Raw genomic sequence first — 21,828 nt, 5'->3', positions numbered from 1 at the left:
AATCTCAGGTATTGTAACTGAAAGACAGGATGATTCACTCTGTGCTGTGGATAGAGCCCCGAGCTGCAGGCCAACACACAGTAAAGCCTCCATTTCATACGGTGAAAAGCTTTTTCTAAAAACTGATGGGATCTCAACACAGACCAATCCTGTCACTCCACATTTTTTAAATATCTAAGACAAACAAGAGGAAACGGAAAATGCTGGAGCTGCACTTTCCCACAGTTGTTTGTTGGTTCAGGATGAAGGAAGGGTGCCAAATATTTTTTGAGAAAACACGACAGAAAAGATAAAATTCTCTCTTTTATTATCGTCCTTTTACGTCGCACATAAACATTATGTATGACAGGCTTTGCCAGTTAAAATCCAAACAGTTCATGATGACTGGAGTATTTCTGTACATGTCTTGATCCCCTTGAACTGACCGTTTAGCATCTTACACACTTGTAAACATTATCAAAGATCATAAAAATGTAATATGACAAAAAAATATTAGAAAATCAAATGGCTACAGCTCATGAATGCTTTCTAAATGAACTAACCTTAAGCTACAAAGACAATAAAGTGTAACATGGCAACTCAAGACGTCTTCATAAAATGATCAATGCTTCTTTTGTTGCACATAACATTGAGTATGCACTTTGTATTTCAACAGTTTGGGAGATATGCCTGTAGGCACTTTGCACTCAACCTCAACAGAAAGACTGATGCCACTCTCATATCTAATAGCGCCAGTCGCCAGATAGCTTAGCTTAGCTCAAAGACTGAAAACAAGGGGAAACAGCTAGCCAAGGTAAGAAAACCCACCTACTGGCAACTCTAAATCTCATACCATGTTATCCTGCTAATCTTTTTCTAATAAATTGTAGTTCTTGTAAATTTGGACAAAGCAAAGCTGGCTGTTTCCCCTGTTTGCTTTATGCTGAGCTAAGCTAACTGGCTGCGGGCTAATAGAAAATCAAGGTGAAACAGAAACTTTTGTTTGGCTCCAGAAGTAAGAAAACTCATTCAACCACTGACAATTCTAACAGTCTGACACAAGAGTGGTGTGATAAACATAAAAGAATGCAACAAAAAAAAACCTGCAAAGAAAAGAGGCACAAGTGATCTGCTCAAAAATCAGCATAAAGAGGAAGTCGCTTGTTGGTCATGAATCCCTGCAGCGAGTCTGCACAACACTTTTTTTTTTTTGTCTTCTCAGACTGAAGGGGGCTGAAACACGAGCATACAGGGGTCGGAAGTGCTCCAGTGTAAAATTCCACTGCTGTGTGTGCAGCCTTCGGGCCCCTGCGAGTATAGGTGTAGTGTGTCAGATTCCAGGCCTCCACTGCTGCAGGTGTAGGTGTAGTGTGTAAAATTCCACTGTGTGCTGCAGAGAGCCACCGTTTCCAGCTGCGAGCAGGTCTCGTGATTCTCACCACTCCGCCCAGCCTTCCCTCGCCCTGACCTAAGCTCCACTTCAGTGTGCGGGGGCCGCTCGAGGAAGCTGCAGCAAGTCGGGTTTGCAAGGGGGGGAAATGGGCCGAGCAAAGCAAACCTGTGCCTGTATCTAAAAGGCAGCCTGAAACAACATGGATAGGAAAAAAAAAACACACCTTTATCCCATTGGAGAGAGAGAGAGAGAGGGGGAGAAAAGAAGCGGCGCTGTTTCTATGGCATCAGGTTTTGTTTTTCCAAAATGGTGGCTTTAATATGAGACACGCCCTACAGGGGAGCAGGGAGTGCTCCTTCGCTGTAGGTGGATAAGCATCATTGAGATGTTTGAGGTATCCAGAGAGGGTGCACCTGGCATGTTTAGGAGCTGTCATCAAACAAAACCAATGGTTACAAGCTCCTCTTCCATGTTTTCCAACGGGATTACATGTTTAGACGAGCCATTACGTGAAGGAAAACAAAAACATGCCAATCTGCAGGAAAGAGTTCAGCTGACAGACAGGTACAGTACAGGTGAGGCTTCTGACAGTGCATTCACGCAGCTCAAAGTCAAAATGGCTGCCTGCAAAGTCACGGGAAAGATGCAAATGCAGCTCTGCTCTCGGCAGCGTGAGCCGAAGCCCAGAGGTGTCCACACGCAGCAGCTGGAATATTCACATGATGTGTGAAAGTGAAGCGAAGGATCGACTTGAAGTGGACATTTCTGTCAAACATGGAGAGTCGATTCTCAGTAAATATCAAAAAAAAAAACCCAAAAACAAACAGAGAGAGGACTCCCAAACAGTCTCCTGCTGTTTGTGATGGAGCCACATGTTAGCTGTAACAGTCCAGTCACACTGCAGTGTTTAGCGAGTGGTGATTGTCAACATCCACTCACAGCCAGCAGGGAAGCACAGACATCAGCTGTTTGTGCTCAGTAAACACCAACAACTTTCCAAGCACACGAAAACTCTCACCCTGTGGTATATGACTGCAATCACGAGGCTTTTACAAGTAAACGTTAATGTTCTTTACAAAATTAAAAGTATGATTAAAAGTATGCAGAAAAGAGATCAACACGAGAGCATTTTCCAAAAAGAAAATGCTTTACTTTAAGACAGAATCTACAAAAATCCCTACAGTCCACTTTATCCAAAGTCTCATGTCAGACTACTGGTTATCCTTTCCCAGGTGACTCCAGGGTTTCACCCGAGGATCCCTCTTGAGAAACTTCTTTTTCGGGATCTCACTGAGGGAGAAGGGAAGGGAGAGGCACGAGGGATTCTCCTTCCGGGACACGATGCAGTCCTTGATGGCTTCTTTGATCACCTGCAGGGGACAGATACAGGGACTGAATCCAAAATGGCACATTGTGACAGCAGATACTGTATCATTGTATTGGCTAAACACGTAGCTGCAGTGCAGCACAAGCCCACCTTTGCATAAAAGTGTGCAGACTTGCAGTCATTCGCTCCGCAGTGTAAACCTGTTTGAGTCTCTGCACTCACTGAGTTATGATTGGTGCTTTTGCATCCTTCTGGTTCACAGTTATTAGCAATCAATACAAGTATCCACAGTACATACCCTTGCTCTGTATCTCTTAACGTGCAGATCTGAACAAACATAAGAATGGATCTGGAAGTGACGTCTTTCCATATATTATCTTTGATTATAATATTCCAATTCCCATTTGTCAGTGGTGTTCCAGGTATTCTGTGAGATGTCAGTGACAAGCTTTTTATATCTAAATATGAGACGTGTTTTAAATGTTAAATGATTGGTTGATTGTGCCTTTGTCAAACCACCTTCTAAACTCACCATCAAACAAGGAAGGTTGCCTACCACTGGCATGCCGTTTTTTACCTGTTGTCCAAATGTTCAAAGTGTCTTTTGTCCTTTCTTTTCAATTTTCACTTTTATGTTAATAAAAGGCAGCACCAAGACGTACCCTTGTCCCTGTGCTGCCTGGCCCATTCTGTCTCCTGGTCTTTCCTAATCCATGGCAGCATTACAGCAAACTGTGCAGCCCAATAATAACATTGAGGATTCAGCAGATCCAGGCCTCCCTTATCTTTTGGCAGAAGACGGTTCTTATCTTATCTTCAGTCTCCTTTTCTGCCAGAGGAATTCAAACTTTGGTGTTGGTGAAAATATCTTCACTGACAGTACAAGTCTACCTGAATGACCTGAGCTGACCTTCCCGTGAAATCAAGCTCGATGAATCGCATCTGAATCCTTCCTCAGCAGGGAAGTGACTCAGATACAGTGAGTGAAAGTCAGTCTGACCTCTCACAGTGACACACCTGCTGTGAACTAGATATGACTTGCACTATCCAGTCTGAGACGGGCCTTTGCGATGTGAAATGTTTGATGTTGCACAACAAACAAAAATGTAAAACTTCCCAATTGACAAAACTGAATGAAGGCAGATTAACAAAGAATGACTGAGGGAATTCATGAAAATCAGTCAGCCTCTGTGCAAAGCCCTGAGTCACTGTTTAGTTCCTTGATGAACTGTGAGCACACACTGCAGACATCACAGTTTCCTGTTGCCTGATGTCAGACAGCTTTGTATCCTGTGGTGAAAGCACAGGGGCAGCACTGACCTCCAGGTTGTTGAGCGTGTTGAACTCCATCAGGTCATGGAGTCTGGTGAAGGCCTCGTTGGAGTACTGGAAGTTAAACGTGGAGAATGGTGACTCGGGGTCGTCAAAGATGTCAAAATCAGCCAATTCCTTCTCTTTCTCGGTCTCTCTGGGAACACCTGTGAGCAAATGAACAAGTAAGACACCAAATGCATTAATAAAAAATACATTTCACAAAAGCAGCAGACAGAACAGCCTCACTTTCAGGTCTGTTATTACTTTTTGATTTGATTGATTGATGACTCAAAGTGATTGCTTTTAATGTTCCAAGTGGAACACTGGTGGAGATCAAACAGGAGCTAAAAGGATATGACTTGAATTGAATTATAATGCTGCTCTGTGTCTGCTACACGTGTATATGTGGGACGTTCACCATGACAACTTTATAAGGTGATGATATGTCAATGTTGTGTTTACAGCTTGCACAAGTGTTTCAAGTATAAAACCAACTTAATTATAATTTAGATTTGGTCATTTTGGTGCAATTTGGTTGGCAGTGAAAATGTTTTGAGTTTAAGTTTGATAAGCAGCTATATTAGATTCCCACGCATGTTAGGATCCGCTACCTGTCTGTCCTCAGTGTTTTCCTTTTTCCCTTTTCCCTTACTGTTATTTGTCTGTCTGTCTGTTCTCCTGTCTGCCTGAGTCTGGGTGTGGTCTCCTACACTCAGCCGGCTCCGCCTAATCATCTGCGCACCTGTGGTGCATCAGGCTGATTAGACCAGGAGTATTTAAGGTCGGCTCTGTGCTCTACTAGTCGCCAGTTCGTCCTGATCTCTTCCGTGATTGCTGATGTTGGATTTTGTTTTTTAGACTGCCGCTCACACGTGCTCTTTTTCTTTCACTGCCTACCAGCCACGTCCATTTCCGAATATTTCAGTGTATTCCTGTTGTGCCTGGACTTAGTTCTTAAATACTGCCAGTCAAGATTGTCAATGAACTGGAGAATGAAAACTCCAAAATATGTAAAACTATCCAAACACACAACTCAATGAGGAAAGACATACTGAAATAAAATCAGCTGTGTGTGTTTAAGTAAGCTGTATGTCTGTGACAACTTTCGCAGTGCTTTTTTCTGCAGCGGAAAATACAATCAGTGCTCATGATCACTTTACTCCTGTAGTTTTTTCCTGGTCTTCCAATCACACCTGAGGTTTGCTCCGTATTCATTTGTATGAACTATTCCTGAGGTCCTGAATGAACTTTCCCACTCAGTTTTCAAAACAGCCTGTTCTACTCACACCTGATTCATTGTCTACGTTTTGAGGACATTTGAACATCGATCCTTAATTTTTCCTGAAGTTATTGTTCTGTGGCAGGTGTAAAGATGAAAGACCCCATGCAGGAAGAAGTTATGGTCTTGAACATACAAGCATACAATGGTGAACTGACAGGAACGGGAAGTCCATTTAGGGTATCATTTCCTTCTCGTCATTCGGATTTGAGTGTAAAACGCTTATGTAACCTGCATAAACAGACTGCGGAAGTATGTGGGCTGATTACCTACTGAATGTAAAGAGGCGCCAGTGGAGATGTGTTGATAGTGTGTCTTTGTATGGCTCATGATATATGGCCTGTTTACATGCAGGGCTCTCCCACAGGAGCGAGACATTCCCTGTCGGCACCTGGCTCTTTAAGGAACCATAATTCACCAGAGCAGCTCATAAAACACTGAACACGCTGAGGTTCACGTGCACGCCTGTGCTCACACACTCACACTCAGTAAGCTGCACGTATGTTTAAAGATAGATGCACCATTTCCACCATGAAATCACAGTGATTTTTTTTTTTTTTTACTGGGGTCACGCAAATGAGGGGCCCAACTTGTGACTGACCACAAAAAAACTGTGTGCTGCTGACTGAATACGGCTGAATTCCAGTGTGTAATTTCGAGGAAGAGATGCCTCATGTGCTATGACGGTAAAACAGCATTATCATAACAACACAAAGACCTGGCATATTTTCCCTCTCACACACGCTGTGGAAACCTCCACGTATGCACATTCATACCAGGTGCCTTGAATTTCCTGAAATTGATGTTAACCAGCACAAAGTGGATGACCGTCGGGCAGTTCTTTTCGCCTTTTTTTGGTTTGAAAACGTAGCACTCCTTCAGGCCCTCGCGGTCGAAGACTTTGGGGTCGATCTTGGGGAATGGAAGCTTGTTCATTCGAGCCCACTTTTCTGCCAGCAGGAGCTCCTGTTGCGCAGATTTACAAAAGAGAAAAAAGGTGTGATGATTCCCTGCTTGCTCAGGTCATTTTTAGAACTTCATGACTGTAAAGAGACTCTGACCTTGAACGGGGGACTGGAGTCGCTGGGTCTTGCAGAAAAGTCGAAGGAGATGATGAGGTTGACACCACGCTGCGGCCGCAGGATGAGAGGGTACGGAAGGTTGTAGGTCAGGCCACTGTCCACTACATGGATCTTCTTACTCTTCACATCCAGAGGCTCGTAGATGCGTTCAAACTCATCTGGGTCTGAAGAAATCACACTGACTGAAATTAATGACGCAGGAACAAATTTCCTTTGTCTGCAGCCAAATTTCACTTCCCCTGACTTGACCCAGCCTATTTAACTGTGACTCAACTAGGTAATATCAATCGGAAGCAGGGCTGGGTACCATCCGAAAATTTTTCAAGCCACACCTTTCAGTACCAGTAAAGCTATCGTACTCTGCCAAATATGCATGTTTAAGAGCTGCGTTAGTCAGCATTTTCAGATTCACAATGGGTTAAAATAACCGCATGTCATATGAAAGAAGTGGCGACAATCTGCACCTCTACACTTGCCCTCAGCTCTACAGTGTTTTGGCATCTTTCAGCTCATTGTTTCAGTTTTCAAACCCATGACTTTACTGTTTGTTTCAGTCTCATCACCCTCTTCAATGGCATTTCCAGCAGTGGCAGACAGCAGTTTGCAGCACCAAACAGCCAAAGCATTGTAAGCAACTGGCTGGTGAACATAGTGGAACATTTAGGACATGGTGGAGACCAAATGAGAGCTTAAAGGATATGACTGTCTGCTAAATGTGTAAATGTGGGACGTTCACCCCAACAAATTAATGCTGTTTTAAGAAAAGAAAAGAAAGACTCCACCTTCTCAAAGGATAAAATCTACTAAATTATGATTTAAGTTTGATCATTTTAATGCAATTTAGCTGGCACTAAAATGTTTTCATTTGATAAGCTAATTCAGATTCACATGCATCCACTCGCAAATTAAGAAACAGGTCACTATTCAGTCATTCTTCCATGTCGAAATATTTCAGTATCATTCCTATTGTGCCTGGACTTGTTTCCAAACATTGCCAGTCAAGATTGCCGGTTAACGGGATTAAAAACTATGTAAAACATGTAAATGTGATCATGTCCTGTCCTGTTTTTTTCTTTGACTCCTGCAAAATTAAAATCTAAAAGCAGTGAACCGTGAAAATCATTAATCCTTCTCACCTGTGACGGCGTCCACCTCCTCCTCAGGTGTAGGGGCGTGGCATGTCACCTCGCTGACTGGAGAGAACGGGATGTTGGTGTTCAGGTTCAGGCCCAGCATGAAATTATGAACCTGGCAACAGGGTGAGAAGGGTTATAGAGAGAAATAGAGGCAGGAAACAAGAAGGCCGCTGCAGTGTTTTGAATGAATTCAGGTACCTTTCCGGCTCGGCCCTCTCTTGTGTTGAATAAGGCGGAGTCACTGAAGAGCGAGGTGAACATTCGCTGAACCCAGCTAGCCTGAGCCGTGCGATGGAACTCGTCTTCTGCCTCCTGGTTCTCTGTCCCACCTGAACATCAAATCATGGCAGAGAAAATGCTGTCAAATGTCGTCTGCCAAAGAACTGCAGCTAAATCAAATGAGAGTGTTTGAATACTACTTGATGTAATCTACCTTCGCCTGACCTGCCTGTTTCAGACTTTCAAACACTTTTCTTCTCTTTCCTGTTTACAAAAAGGCTTTTGTCCGAGCTTGTGAAACTACAGTTAAGTTTGACTGAAATCCGGCTTTAATTACTGTCTCAAGTGACAGACACGTCAGAAATTTCCTGAATGTTACTGAAATGAAAAGCGGCTTTGAGACTTTTTTAACTGTAGACTTAGATCGTCTTACACCAGCAGTGGTAAAAATGTGTCCATGTCTTCGTGTCATCTTTTAATTTTCTAGTTTCTTATCGGCCTGGTATTGAAAAACCTGAAGGAGTCTTTTTTGTTGACTCTAAAACACACAAAGAGCGGTTTTAGTTTGATTTTTGTCTGTCCAAAGTTAACCTTGTTGCTCCTGAGCACTTCACAAATCTGATAGTAACACAATACAAGTAATAAAAGCTATTATTCTGACTCAAAGCAGTCATAATTGACATTTAGAAGAATTTACAAAGTGAAAACAATGTGAAATGTGCTGCTTTTAATGATCAACCTATAGAGAATCATCACCTCAATCTGCAGCTCTAAATATACAATTTTATTTTATTCGATTTAATTATTTTTAATATAACTACTCAATCATTATATTTAATGTCATGTTTATTCATTTTTTTCTTTTCCCTGAGATTTCTGTGTTAGAATGAGTGGGAGGCCGTGGGAGTGTTTCCCATCATGAGTGTTTGCTGTTTATTCAAATAAACAAAAGCCAATAAAGAAAAAAGCATTTTTAAAAAACAGGAAAAAAAAAAAAAAAAAAAGTCCGCAGTGTACAACCAGTTTCACAGTATCAAAATACTTGCGCCCCTTTTTACTCCATGTTCAAGGGAAATTCATTTGAAACAAAAGCCTGTTACTCATCTTACCCAACCTCTTCTCTTTCTTCCTCTCTTCCTCTTTTTTCCCTCACAGCTAAAGCTCACACTTACAGCGAGAAAGCCTGTACGTCTTAAAAGTCAGCTTGCACTTCATTATTAATGCGATCGTTAACCAAAGAGTTAGCCGTGAAAGCTCCACACATCACCAGTTTTGCTGACCTGACCACAGTAACCGCTCTGCTGTTGCTGTTTGACGCGAACAGAAGCGAATGGCAACATTACCGCAAGAAAAAAGTGTTAAGGCGTTGACTCTCTCAAACCCAAAGATCAGTCACACGTCTATTGCACCACAGCAAATTTTGCTATACTGCACAATATGGTGACTGAAAGCTCCTATGATGCATGTAAGCATAATACGCATGTCTTAGCTCACCTTTTCGTGGCTCGTCGTCATTGTCCAGACTGTCTTCTCCAACGATGTGCTGTGGTTTGATCTGCTCTGTAAGGCACAAGAAAGCTTCACTCATTAGGTCACAATGTCAAAAGAAGCTTGTTCATCTCATGAACAGCACATATCAACACTGTACCTGACAGAGTGCGTATACTCAGCGATGTGACATTTATCAAATTCACTGTCTATTGTTTATGTCTATCAAACAGGTCCTTAGAGAAATGCAAAGCATCTGATAAACTAATGCATTCTCAAACTGGGTGGAGACTTTAGGACAACCGATGCATTGTCAGAGTGTAAAGGTCACCCCAAACAAATGCACTCAACCAAAACAAATGCAATGAGTTGTCAGAAAATTCACAAGAAGCTGATACCTTCCCATTGTTATGGTAACATCTCACACAACACACACTCACACACACACACTCACAGGTGTTTCCTTGCTTTCTGGGACTTTGATTAATGTCCTGGAGACTTACCCTACCTGATAAACACACACACTCACTCACATACTATGTATGAGCGAGATAATTTTAGGTTGGCTATTTTTAAAGGTGTGAAAATTATGCTGCCATGAGACAAAGAGGCAGACAACAGTACGATCGAAGACATGGCTGGATGTCAGTTTCAGTTACGTGAAAGGTATTTCATCAGTACAAACCAAAGACAATGGCACTATCTGAAAACACACACCTATACCGACTCACACAAAGTACCCATGACTAAAATACACATTTCAGATTAAGTTCAAGACAAGTTTCAAATCAGTCATTTCAAAATGAATTGTATTGGTCTTTTTCTTTACATGCAACAGTATAACTAATAAAAACATTTTGGTTCATTGTTTTATTGATTAATACAAACTGGTAAAAGCACACCAGTGAAAAATTAGAAATTAGCTGAGACTGACAGTCCAATTAGTAGCTATTCTGGAGCTTTCCATCGTATCACATGATTTTTTTTTTTTTTTTTGCACTTAACCTGCAAAGCTTTTTAAAATCAGTACAGTGTAGCTCAGGACAAACGGGGAGAAAGATTACCTAACTCCTCCTCCATGGTGCTGCCTCCAGCTGTGTCTTTGACTCCCAGCACTCTGTTGAACAGAATGGAGAAGGCGCTGCCCCACACACCTGACAGTGAAAACATACTGTTAGTAGGTCTACTCATGTGAAGTGGTCTGACTGTCGTGTTCAGTGACGCAGATGAAAACGTCTCTCTCACCCATTAGAAAATGAAGAGGGTTTTCCTCGTATTTCTTGACCACAGTTCCCATGAAGAACTTGCTTCCAAACAGGTCTGGGGTCATGAAGGTGCCGTACTTTGCCATCCCAATTTCATACGGGCTGAATTCCACCCAGTCTGCAGGTTGAAACCTCAGCGTTAATGCAACAGAAATGCAACACATTTTTTTTTTGGAGCTGGGTATATGTACTCAATAACTGAAATAACCCAGTGCCAAGAAGTGCTGAAACGTGAAAGTGATCTTTTTGTACCCAGACCTAGAAAAAATGACTATTTTGAATGGTTTAATCGCAGCCAATCAACACAAGTGTTCATTGATTTAATTTAATGTGTGATTGGCTTGCTATTGTAGCAGCTCCAACCTAAATAAAAAGTTGTCAAATCTACTACTGGTATCACTTTAGGGTACTGGTATTAGCACTGGTATTGTAATTTTTTAAATGATATCCAGCCCTAATCGAGATAGTCTTCAAGTACCTGTCACTGACTAGTATGTCTGCTCTGTCTGCTCTGTGTGCATTTGTACATTAAAACTTTAAACATGTAAATACACGACTACGACAAAATCAGGGCTATCAACAGCCTTAGAGGAGATGACTACATTTTAAAATCAGCATTTTGGGGTGCGTCAGTCATTCAAAAATGCATTTCTGGTAGATGAAATTTGAATAAAGACAACTGGATCGAAATGAGAAAAACAACATTTGAATTTCAATTAGTGAAAAGTCATTTGGAGTTATAGTTCGATGGCAGTCAGAGTGTATGCAGCTGTCAAAAGCATACTGAAGGGCTACTTAAGCATGACAAGATTCATACTCAATGCACAGAGAGTGTGAAGAACCACAGTCGTCAATAAGGGCCCAGAGTTCAATTTTGCATTTGCAACAGCTGTAACAGCAACAAGCTGTCACATTGACACGTACACAAACGCTCAGGCGTGCAGCACAAATAACCACACAAATGCACACAAAGCGCGGCCTTAACCTGATGCATATCAAATTGATAATGCACAATATCAACTTCATCAACCAGAAATAACAAAAAACATACTTCGTATTTTTCATTCTATTGTGACAGTTGTCACAGCTGTGTGGACGACATGTTTCATACTGTGTCTCCCACACACCAAATGAGAAACTGTGAATACGAAACTCTAAATAAAGGACTGTCAGTGTGTCTATTTAATTTTTTTTTTTTACTATCTGTCTGTGAACTGAAACAGTCAGTCTCCCTTTTATTGTTTATAAAAGAGCTTCACAAAGTGTCTCCAAAGGACACCCACTTGAGTCTTACTCTAATACTAGAGTTGTCAGTTTCTGAAGCCAAAGTATATTCACTGATACGAGATCTTTGTCGTTCCTTTTCTATTCAAATGTCTATTCTGCTGAGGCAATGAGTTGTTGTGCAGGCTGCATCAACAATGAGGAAGTACTGTACTGGGACTAACCCAGAGTCTGTCATGACCTTGTGCGTACTGCTCAGTTCCTTGATGTAGAAAGGTTGCTATCACAGACTGCGGCGCAATGACACATCCTCTCTGAGGCGGCGGAGCAGTATAAGGAAATGAGTTACGCGTGGTTATTTTGCATGTGGCCAAACTCATCTGATTATTTCTAGTTATTCATTACATAATGCAAAATAGTTCTCTGAAACAAATGGGCTACATGCAACACACAATTGATCATAAATGCACCTGCAGATGCTCATAAAAGACAGATTTTTACCTGCAAACATGAGCTCAGAAACATCAGGCTTGACGTGCAGACATGTGAAGAGAGGAAGAGGACTCTGGGACTGGTTTATTTTCTCCTGGATGCTACTCAGCCTGATGTCCATCCTCTGGGAGGAGAGAACACAGTCTTTGAATCATTTACAGTCACACTCCTCAGGTAGAAGGAGGCTCATCTCATCGTGATTGTCATGGTTATGTGGAGGCAATGATTTTTTTTAAGTAGAAATTAAAAAAAAAAAAAAAACAGCACAAAATGAAAATAAAAGTTCAAATAAACCTTGAGTGGGATGTCAGTTCAAAAGAAAAGAGAGGAAATGAAACATGAAGTTAGGGGAAGAGGAGGGTTGATGCACTGCTGAGCAACAAGGAGACAGAGAAATAAAGAATCCCACCAAGATTAAAACAAACAACAGCTGTCAGGCAGCTCTTACCGCAGGTATAAGTGTCTCTCCTATGAGCATGCCAAAGATATCAGTAAAGGTAACGGGCTGCCCCGTGGCCTTTTTGGTCCAGAGTGCCTGGATGTAGTTAGTGATGTGTTGGGGGAGCAACAGCCTCAGAGGGTTACTGCTAACTCTGTTCATCAGCTCCTTGTTGATGTCCTTTGGACCCTTATTTGGAAAGTCTGGGTGGGAGTAGAGAGCGGACATGTACCTATGGGGATAAAGAGAGAAGTGCAATGTAAAATGTCAATACACGCATGAAAAATATCACTCTGCTCTTTACAAGGTTTATACAGGAGGTACTGTACTCGTAAGGGAGGATAATCCAATAAGGCACTCCATAAACATGAAGATGGAGAATGAAATAAGGCAGAGACACTCGCTTGTTGACAGAAAGAAAGAAAGAAAGAAAGAAAGACACCAGCAACAACAAAGAAAAAGATTAAAAAAAAGTAAAAATAGAGGCTGACCATGTGGATCCAGAGAGGCCGGCGATATATGTGGCACAATCCAGGACCCCAGACTCAAACAGGGCTTTCATCACACCTGAGAAGCCGACCATGGCACGGAAACCGCCTCCTGAACCCGCTATGGCAATCACTGGCACCTGTACCACACACACACACACACACACACACACACACACACACACACACACACAATAGGTCAGAGTCATAATTTGAAGAAGAAGACAGAGCAGAGGCATGTTTAATCTCATAAATACATACTACACAGCTTAGGGCATGAGTCTCACATTCATTCTGTCTCATTCTTTCAGGTTGAGTAACTCTACCCCCCCCCCCCCCCCCCCTCTATACGATGGGGGTGCCATGCCAGTTGCATCACGCCTTTGAAACACTTTTTAACTTGTGCCTTCGGATTTTCAGCTCTTTCATAATTCTCATTGTGCAACATCGCTTCCTTTCTGCAGACTGTGTTTATCTCATGTTCAAATCTGAATATTCTGATCCACGAAGGTCATCCTAGCCAGGGAGTTGAGGGATGTTGGGGTATCAGTGGACGGCAGCTGCTTATCTCATTCCTCTGGAGCTTCCTGCACATGTTGAACACATGAGCAGGCCTGGAGACTGCAGCCAGGCCCAAGGGCATCTGACTTAAAACCACACCAGAAAATGAAACTTAGCGTAGCTCAGAGCAGACAAGCAGAAGTTGGATCTTTCGTGAGGCTTGCTGCATGATTTGCTTCCAAGTGTGAGAAATGTTATAGCATTTATGTAAGCTGAGAACGCAATGTGTGAAAAAGTGCGCCACAGTAATCACAAGCAAATGCAACATATCTTGAGAGTGAGTCTGTACTCGAAGGAGAGATGACACAGTAAGTGCACATATCACACCCATCCTTCCTCTATGCATGCACAATGCTAAGAGGCTACAGCAGCCACTCAGTCAGCTAACTCATGTGTAATGGATTATTATGTGAGTGTAAAATATGAACAGTGTAGGTATTTGGAGTGTAGGCTCTGACCTGATCACTCCCCCCAAGAAAACACTTGGCACAGCAGGGAGTGATGCTGTTAACTTGAGGAATGTAGATAGTTGGATGCTGGGGTGGCAAAAGTGGCAGCAAATGAAGCATAGCTTTCAGATGAGCTGTGTGACAGCAGGCTGATAGTAAAAGGGTGAGTGATGCGCCATCAGTTTAGGTTCACCACCACTGTGAAAAAATGTGTGCCAGATCTGTTGCAATGACTGAAAGAGAGAAAGTGATTGTAGCTGTGGACTGGATCTGACAGTTCAATTCTTTACTGTGGCTCTATTAACTTTAGAAGTGCTGGTAGGCAGATCTTGTTACCTTTCCACAGGGCGAGACTAGCTGCTTACCCACCCTTTGTGCTATGCTACTGTTTGCTAACGCCTGCTGGCGGTATCTTAGCTTCAGATTTAAATGTGTTTAGACGTTGTTTTTGTATGGGATTAAAGACACAAGATATAACATGCTTTCTTGTGAGCTTTATATGTGCTCGGCTGGTATGGTGCATCTAATCCAACTTTCACCAAGAAGTGAAGCATATTTTCCACAATGGTGAACTACTACTAGTATCACCTCACAGATTTACACAATGACTGAGAACAGTTTCAGTTTCAAAGACGTACAGCTCCCACGTTCACACTAAGTTAAAACTTGATCTTATCGCTCTGTTCCCACCTCCTCTGGAGAGCTGGGGAGGAAACGAGGCTTCTCCATGTCTAGCAGCTTCTTGATACCCAGCATCACTCTTTCTCTGCGGGTCTGTCTGAACTGCTTTTCTTTGTCACACAGGGCCAGGCTAAACCGCAGGTCCAGGTTGGTACTGCAGAAACAAATGACAGAAATGACCTTAAGTAAAGCTTGATGGTGGGAAGACAAACAACAACTCAAGTTTTTACATTTTCTGCTGAGAGGCAGATAGAGGATATGAGCGTTCTGGTTATGATGCTGCAACTGATCTTTAGGTCAGATAAGATCTGCCTCGGGTGGCCTGATGTGAAACACATATCCTCAGACAAACAGCCATGGCCTCTCACCCTTTACTACTCACCTTCTCATAATTACTAACTCTTCAAGCATGTATGGCATGTACAAACCCTCCCACTGACCCTTTAACAGTGATACCATAGGAATTATGATGCATTATGACCCTTATTAGCTTTCATAAGTATCCTGTTCTCACTGAGTCAGAAACTCGTTCTACTTCAAGAAACTGCTTTAGTTCTAATTTTAGCTTCTGCACCGCTCCAGGTGAATTCCTCTGTATTCTTCAATCCCTGTGTGTTCCCGAAGCTGAGGCGGATTTGTACACAAGACTTCATGCACACATAACCAGTGTTGCTTAAACCTAAATTTGATGGGAATACATACCAGATCTCCAGGGACATCTCTAAGTATACTTTGGTTGCCTGTCAAAACAATAAAATAAGTGGTTATTGTCCAGTAAAGGAACAGCTGATTGTGGTTGGTAATTCTGTCAACAGGCAAACATTAAGTCTCACAAATAAAAAACCTAAGAGGTGGAAATGTAATTAGTCACTTTATACTGTTTTAGAATTGTATCATTTACGTCATGTTATGACTAAAGTCTAGAGTTGTCCTGTGGCTCGCTCTAGTCTCCATACATATGCTGTATATCATTTGTAACATTGCATCAAATGAAAAATGCAAGGTGCCATGTTCATATTTCCTTGTTATTAATCTTCACATATTTCTTGGGACGTTAAGTAGAATTTAAAGGAAGCTTTCAACACTGCTGGTCAGCACAACATGACTTCATAGTGATGAAACAGCCAAAGAGTCTGCTGGGATTGAATGTCTTACTTTGCCAATGAGGAAAGACTCCATCTTTGTCTGGCCTACAGTGAGCTTGGTGATGTCATAGGACGCAGTCCCAAGTGTCTCATCCATCACGTAATTGGCGTCCATTAATGTTAGCTGAGTGGAATAAACATTGGTGGTTAGATGATGAAATGCATTTCAAGAGCTACATATTCTAATTGTTCTGGTATGTGTTTAAGTTCACCTGAACAACCCGTCATTCTACTGATCAAAGTTTCCAAAAAGCCTTAATTTATTTACTTTTAGATGAGGCCCGAACAAATGTATTGTGACTCATTCTGATCCAAGTCTCAGTGATGATACTGTTTACCTCATATGAGGCAAAAAAAAAAAAAAAAAAAAAGTTACGCTGTGCTTATTTGGGTTTCCGCTCCATTACATCCATGTATCATCCTGCGCTGGTGTAGGCTGTGCTATAGACAAGCATAGACATTGCAGGTCTAACCTCCAGGACGTTCTGCTGGTTGGGGTCTAATATGAAGGTAAAGGTCTCGTTCCATTTTGGGTTGATGTCGTTGTCTATGTGCTTGGTCCTCTTTCTGCTCTCTGGGGCAGTTGGGATGAATAGTTCCACATATGGGTCTGGGGTGTCCACTGCACACACACATTCAACAGTGTCACTGAACAGCAGAATCCAAAATTCAAAGCATCAAACTGCTCAGCAGAAGAACATTTGGATTGTTTTTTTTTTGTTTTTTTTTTGCATGTTCTCCCCATATAACACAAACATATATGAAGCTCCTACACACATGCAACATGTTAATTTAATGTATTAGAATCACATGAACGCGGCAAAGCAGACGTATTAAGACTCACACAGGTCACCCAGCGCTCCCTTGGTGACGCTCTCGGCTCGAACGACCGTCACTGTGAATTTGTGAGAAAACTGCTGTTCCACCTGCAATACAACATTCATTCAGTTGAGTTTGACTTCATCATCTCGTGCAACCACAGTGATAACAGAGACTATAAAGCAGGGGTGGGCAATCAATTTTTACAAGGGGCCGCGTGATAAACCTGAGCTGTGTTGGAGGGCCGAACCAACAATGACTTGAACTTAATTCTGCTCAATATTAATTTTCTCACATTGTAAAAAGCAGTAAATTATACATTTCAATTAGCTGCTCCTGGTAATCAGAAGAAAAAGGATATTCTGTAAATATTTCTATAAATATATGAAATTGTGGTGAATGTCAAATGGGAAAATACTCCTATAAAAGTAATTAACAGTAAAAACAAAAACAATCATTACATCAGTGTTTCATTTTATTTTAAACATCTTCACAAATTCTGAAAATGTGTTTTGCAGTATGTTAAAGATCAGCAGTTGGTCAACTTCATACAAAAAGCAAAATGTGCTTTTAATGTTTTTTCACTTGAAAAAATCCAGTCTGTCTTGGGCTTAAACAAGTGCATTGAAATCTGGCTGAATGTCTGCATTCTCTTCAAAAAACAGTTCACATAACTTGTCTCGACAGCTGCATCTGTGAATGTGCAAAGTTTAGTAAAAAGTCCCTGTTGATTTTGCAGCTTAGCTAGCAAAGCATCCGACTCCCTCACGCGCTCTTAATCAGACAACTTCTTGTATTTCTCCTCGTGTTTGGTCACGTAGTGGCGATTCAAACTGTAATCTTTGAACGCAGCGACCCGTGTACCGCAAACTAAGCACACGGCTTTACCTTTGACTTCTGTACATAAATATGTAGCAGTCCATGTATTATTGAAAACGCTGCATTCGGTATCAACTTTTCTTTTTTTGGCGTGAGCTGACATTTTAAGGGCTAGCTGGCCAGCATCACATGTAGCTGTTCACCCGCACATGTACGTCCTTACATCAATTTAAAAAAAAAAAGGCATGCTTTTCAAAATAAAAGCAGCACAGTTGTATTGCGTGCACAGTCTAAATACTTTTTCATTTGTGTTCTAATTTCCGATTGACCTCACAGGGGCCGGACAGGGATGCCCTAAGGGCCGGATGTGGCCCGCGGGCCGTAAAATGCCCAAGGCTGCTATAAAGACAAATCACACTACTAGGTATGCACATACCCCACACTGCATGAGAAGTATGGTTATGATGAACAGATTTGAAGTGATTAGGTTCATTGCAGGTTCACATCTTAATCAGTGACAACATCTGGGGTTTTTGGCACGTAGATGCAATTCTCTAGTTCAGTGATCAGTTCCCAGCTGTGTTCAGACTGATCACTAATTGTTTTCTCCTTCTATTTTTAAAACATGCAGTAACACAGCTTAAAATTGACAGTACAAGTTACCAATAAAAAAAAAAATACTATTACTGGTTCCTTCTGGTACTTAAACACAGGTACAGTGGAAGAAGAAGACTATGGGGAAAATAGACGTTACAATTCAACTTTATAACATAGCTGTAAATGAATGACATGTCCCTGATTATTCCAAGATTTGGATGCTTCTTTTTCACGCTCCCAAACCTAAAACTACATTTCTGTACTGCAGCTTTGGTGAGTACACATGTTTTCAATTAACGTTTCAGGAGCATTTTGAGAGATATCCCCAAAGCCCCTTTCATTACCTTATTGTACCAAACAGTTTTGGTAACTTATTGTTATTGTGAAATGTATTAATTACTTTCTCAGTTCAGCAAAATATCAGTGTCGTTAACACCACTTTTCCCAAACTCCAGGTTTGAAATTACACTGTGAATCATAGGCTGTATTATAACGTGCTACCAAACATAGTGTAGAGGTCAGTACGAAGGTTCGGCTTATGTCTCCACTCTCCAATGTTGAAAAATATGTGATATACAAGTTAAAATACGGGCATTTTTGGAGGTCATTCATCTCTAAACAATGTTCCTTTTGTCCTTCATAGATATTCATCGCTCAGCCCACATGTTAGATTAAGAGCAGCGATTGTTTTACATTTTTGCTGGGTTTTTTTTGTGTCAGCCAAAACTTTCACTATTTCTTCAGAAATCTTGACATCTGTTAATATTCACGGTAGTTTTAAGGTGTGACCACTCATGAGGGACAAGAGTACCTTTAAAAGATTGCTTGTTTGTGATGGTCTGTTTCAAACTCCTACGTTATGCAGGAGAGATCATTTAAACTAACCATTTTCAAGTCTTTAAAGCAGAAAGCGTTCAACACATGTAAAACAATCCAACAGGGCTGTGATATAGAAAGGTTTCGCTTCAGAGCAATAAGAGCGAAATACATTCTCCTTTACTATCGGAAAAACAAGTAAACTGAGGCGTGCTATGGAAGAATTTACTTCATGATTTATTTCACTGGAATCTGTATGTATCTGTTTCAACTTGGCTCAGTTTTACTGTACATACAGGAAACAATACTATTACTCACAATTATATTGGAAGCCATCGTGTGTTGTCGGGTGAGCAATTCTCAGGAAAGCCTACGTCAAGATGTGAACTTATACTCAGGAGAACATCTCAGTCAAGAACGGGGGCATTTGGAGCCTGAAGGATGAAACAAACAAACAAAAAGTTTAATATCTGCACATGAAAAAAAAAAAAAAAACATTATCAAATGTGTGATGCTATGACACGAAAAACACTAACGTGCCAGTTTTCCCAGTGGTTGCATATAACAAGGTCAGACAACATCACCACAGCCTCAACAGCCACACATATTACTGTAACTCCTTGAAGGAGGATATACGCTCTTACAAAAGCCAAAGCTGCTTCAGATATGTCAGTGAAGCCTTTTTTTGCATCCTCACAGGGGCAAGGGGAAGTGTGCTGAGGCACTAACTCATGATAGGAGGACTCGGCCAGTAGCAACTATTTACGTGCAGGAGTGCAAGTGCACCACATGCATATGTAGAGACAATGAGAGAGACAGATGGCAGGTTAAAGAGATATATGTATCGTTGATAGCAAATATGACTCACACGACTCAACAAGATGATGTATGTATAACTGACTGTCCAGTCTGATGTATTGATTGGTGTGCGTTTGCAGAAGAGGTGCTATTTTTAGCAGCATTAAAGCTTCTCTATGGTGGTTGAACGAAGGTATGTTGATAGCAAATTTGCATGTACAGAGAGAGAGAGAATGTGTGTGTGTGTGTGTGTGTGTGTGTGTGTGTGTGTGTGTGTGTGTGTGTGTGTGTGTGTGTGTGTGTGTGTTAGGGGTAGCATATCAAGGTCAGCGAGTCTTTTCTCAGCTGTTCACCAAAGCGTATCATCACTGAGGGGACTGAGAGCACGTAGAGAGTCTGTGTGTTCACAGCACTGGTCACGTAGGTTGCATCAGTGGTCCAACTCTTTGAAAGTGCCAGTTCACCCTGTCCTCATTCTGCAGCGTACAAAGAGCGCATGCAGGCTACTGAGTCCTGTGTGCGTGCCAACACGGCCAAGAGACTTCACAGCAGCTAAATTTTCATATGAGGACGCAGAATGTGAGAGAGACACACACAGCGACCGGCCACGATGCAAAACAGCTGCCGTAATTATAGCTTTTAAGGGTATATGGTAAGTCTCCTACTGTACAAGTGCCGTCCCGCCTGACACATGAAAGATAAAGGTGGGCAGTAATAACAAAATACATACATATACATATATATCACATGATTGCTTCCATGAATGGTTTTCCCAAAAGAAATATTTAGGCAAGTGCAATTCTTTGGATTATACGGCTTCATTCAAAGCTTATTATTAGGCTACTATAAACAGGTTTTGCCTGATTGTGAGCTGGGCAGAATAAGGTCACATCTGACCAGGCCTTGCGCGAGTTTGACATACAATAATATTGCGTCAGATATTGCTAGACAATAGAGATGACTGCGTAAGATATTAGTTTGCAATGCTGTAAACATAAAACCTGATAGTCTTATAGAGCATTTCAAGGCACTGAATAAAATCATATCAATGAAGACTTCACTCTTCTAAAGTCAACTGCTTGTTCTCTTCACTCTGATCTTCCTGATGTAGCGCTTAATAAAGGCTTCTGCCGATTGGATTAAGAATATTATTGTTCTGTAAGTGTTGGCAATTCCGCGTTTTCAGTTTCTTTGTCCTCTAAATTGCGTAAAGTCAACAATTCACGAAGACGCTGGTGAAACTACTGGTACTGACCTTCTTCTCCAAATTCCTGTCCACTACTATTCGAAACAAAAAACCCATAACACTGCATCTTGAAAACAAAGGAAATGGTAACAACATACCTTGGTCGGAAAGCGCTATCAACTCACAAATCCTGAAAAAAGTGACATGCTGATCGAGAATATCGTTCCACCACAGTGTGATAGGAGGTGCTTCTCGGTAGATGCACGATACGCACACCCGGCAGTCAGGAGGATCGCAGCCTTGCCACCAAGTTGAGGCAAAGTCTAACAAACACAGACTACACGGAGACGCCAGGAACAACGGTTGGGTTAAAATGTTAGTAAAAAAGCATGACAGGCACGAAAGAGTAAGTGAGAACTCCGAGTAAGTCAGAGTTTGATTCTGCGGGGGAAGCGGCCGCAGACGAATCCACTCCACCTCTCCAAATGCGCACCAGTGCGCGTCCACATGAGGGCGTTAAAACTGACGGTGTCCACAAAACAACTTTTTGTGAATTAAAAGATGTCACAGGGGTGCCTCTAAAGTTTAAAGTGTTCTTTTAAAATACTCCCTTCGGATAGATCTGCCTATTGTTTTCAGCACATATTTAAAGCCAGACGCTGAGTATGTGATCATCTGAAGTCTCTTTTTTCGCGCAGTGCTGCCATCCAAAAAAAAAAAAAGAATTCATTTTAGAATAAAATAAAATGATAGATAAAAAAAAAAAAAAAAAAAAAAAAATTAAAAAGAGAGAGTGCGCCTCTTGTCTACAGTCATTCGTGGCTCTGTAGGT

At 41.6% G+C, this 21,828-nt stretch overlaps 1 protein-coding gene across 2 annotated transcripts; it reads right to left on the bottom strand.

The window, feature by feature from the left end:
* Positions 1-290: 290 nt before the first annotated feature.
* Positions 291-21,396, bottom strand: pla2g4ab (phospholipase A2, group IVAb (cytosolic, calcium-dependent)). 2 transcript variants are annotated; one of them, XM_076725736.1, is made up of 19 exons: positions 21,155-21,396; positions 19,331-19,446; positions 16,806-16,887; positions 16,435-16,583; positions 15,972-16,085; positions 15,519-15,556; positions 14,826-14,970; positions 13,129-13,265; positions 12,647-12,869; positions 12,208-12,322; positions 10,463-10,600; positions 10,282-10,371; positions 9,224-9,289; positions 7,709-7,839; positions 7,511-7,622; positions 6,354-6,538; positions 6,069-6,258; positions 4,020-4,177; positions 291-2,742 (listed from the first exon to the last, which is right to left on the bottom strand). In XM_076725736.1, the coding sequence occupies exons 2-19, from the start codon at positions 19,346-19,348 to the stop codon at positions 2,584-2,586; spliced, it is 2,250 nt and encodes a 749-aa protein (XP_076581851.1). In that variant the 5' UTR covers positions 19,349-19,446; positions 21,155-21,396; the 3' UTR covers positions 291-2,583. The 2 variants fall into 2 exon arrangements, with proteins under 2 accessions (XP_076581851.1, XP_076581852.1); XM_076725737.1 differs by lacking the exon at positions 21,155-21,396 and adding an exon at positions 21,066-21,086.
* Between the last annotated feature and the right edge of the window lie 432 nt (positions 21,397-21,828).

The sequence above is a fragment of the Chaetodon auriga genome, chromosome 3 (genome assembly GCF_051107435.1).
Source record: "Chaetodon auriga isolate fChaAug3 chromosome 3, fChaAug3.hap1, whole genome shotgun sequence".
NCBI classification, from domain to species: domain Eukaryota; kingdom Metazoa; phylum Chordata; class Actinopteri; order Chaetodontiformes; family Chaetodontidae; genus Chaetodon; species Chaetodon auriga.
Note: the sequence above shows the minus strand (reverse complement) of the source record. Positions and strands in the feature narration are given on the sequence as shown.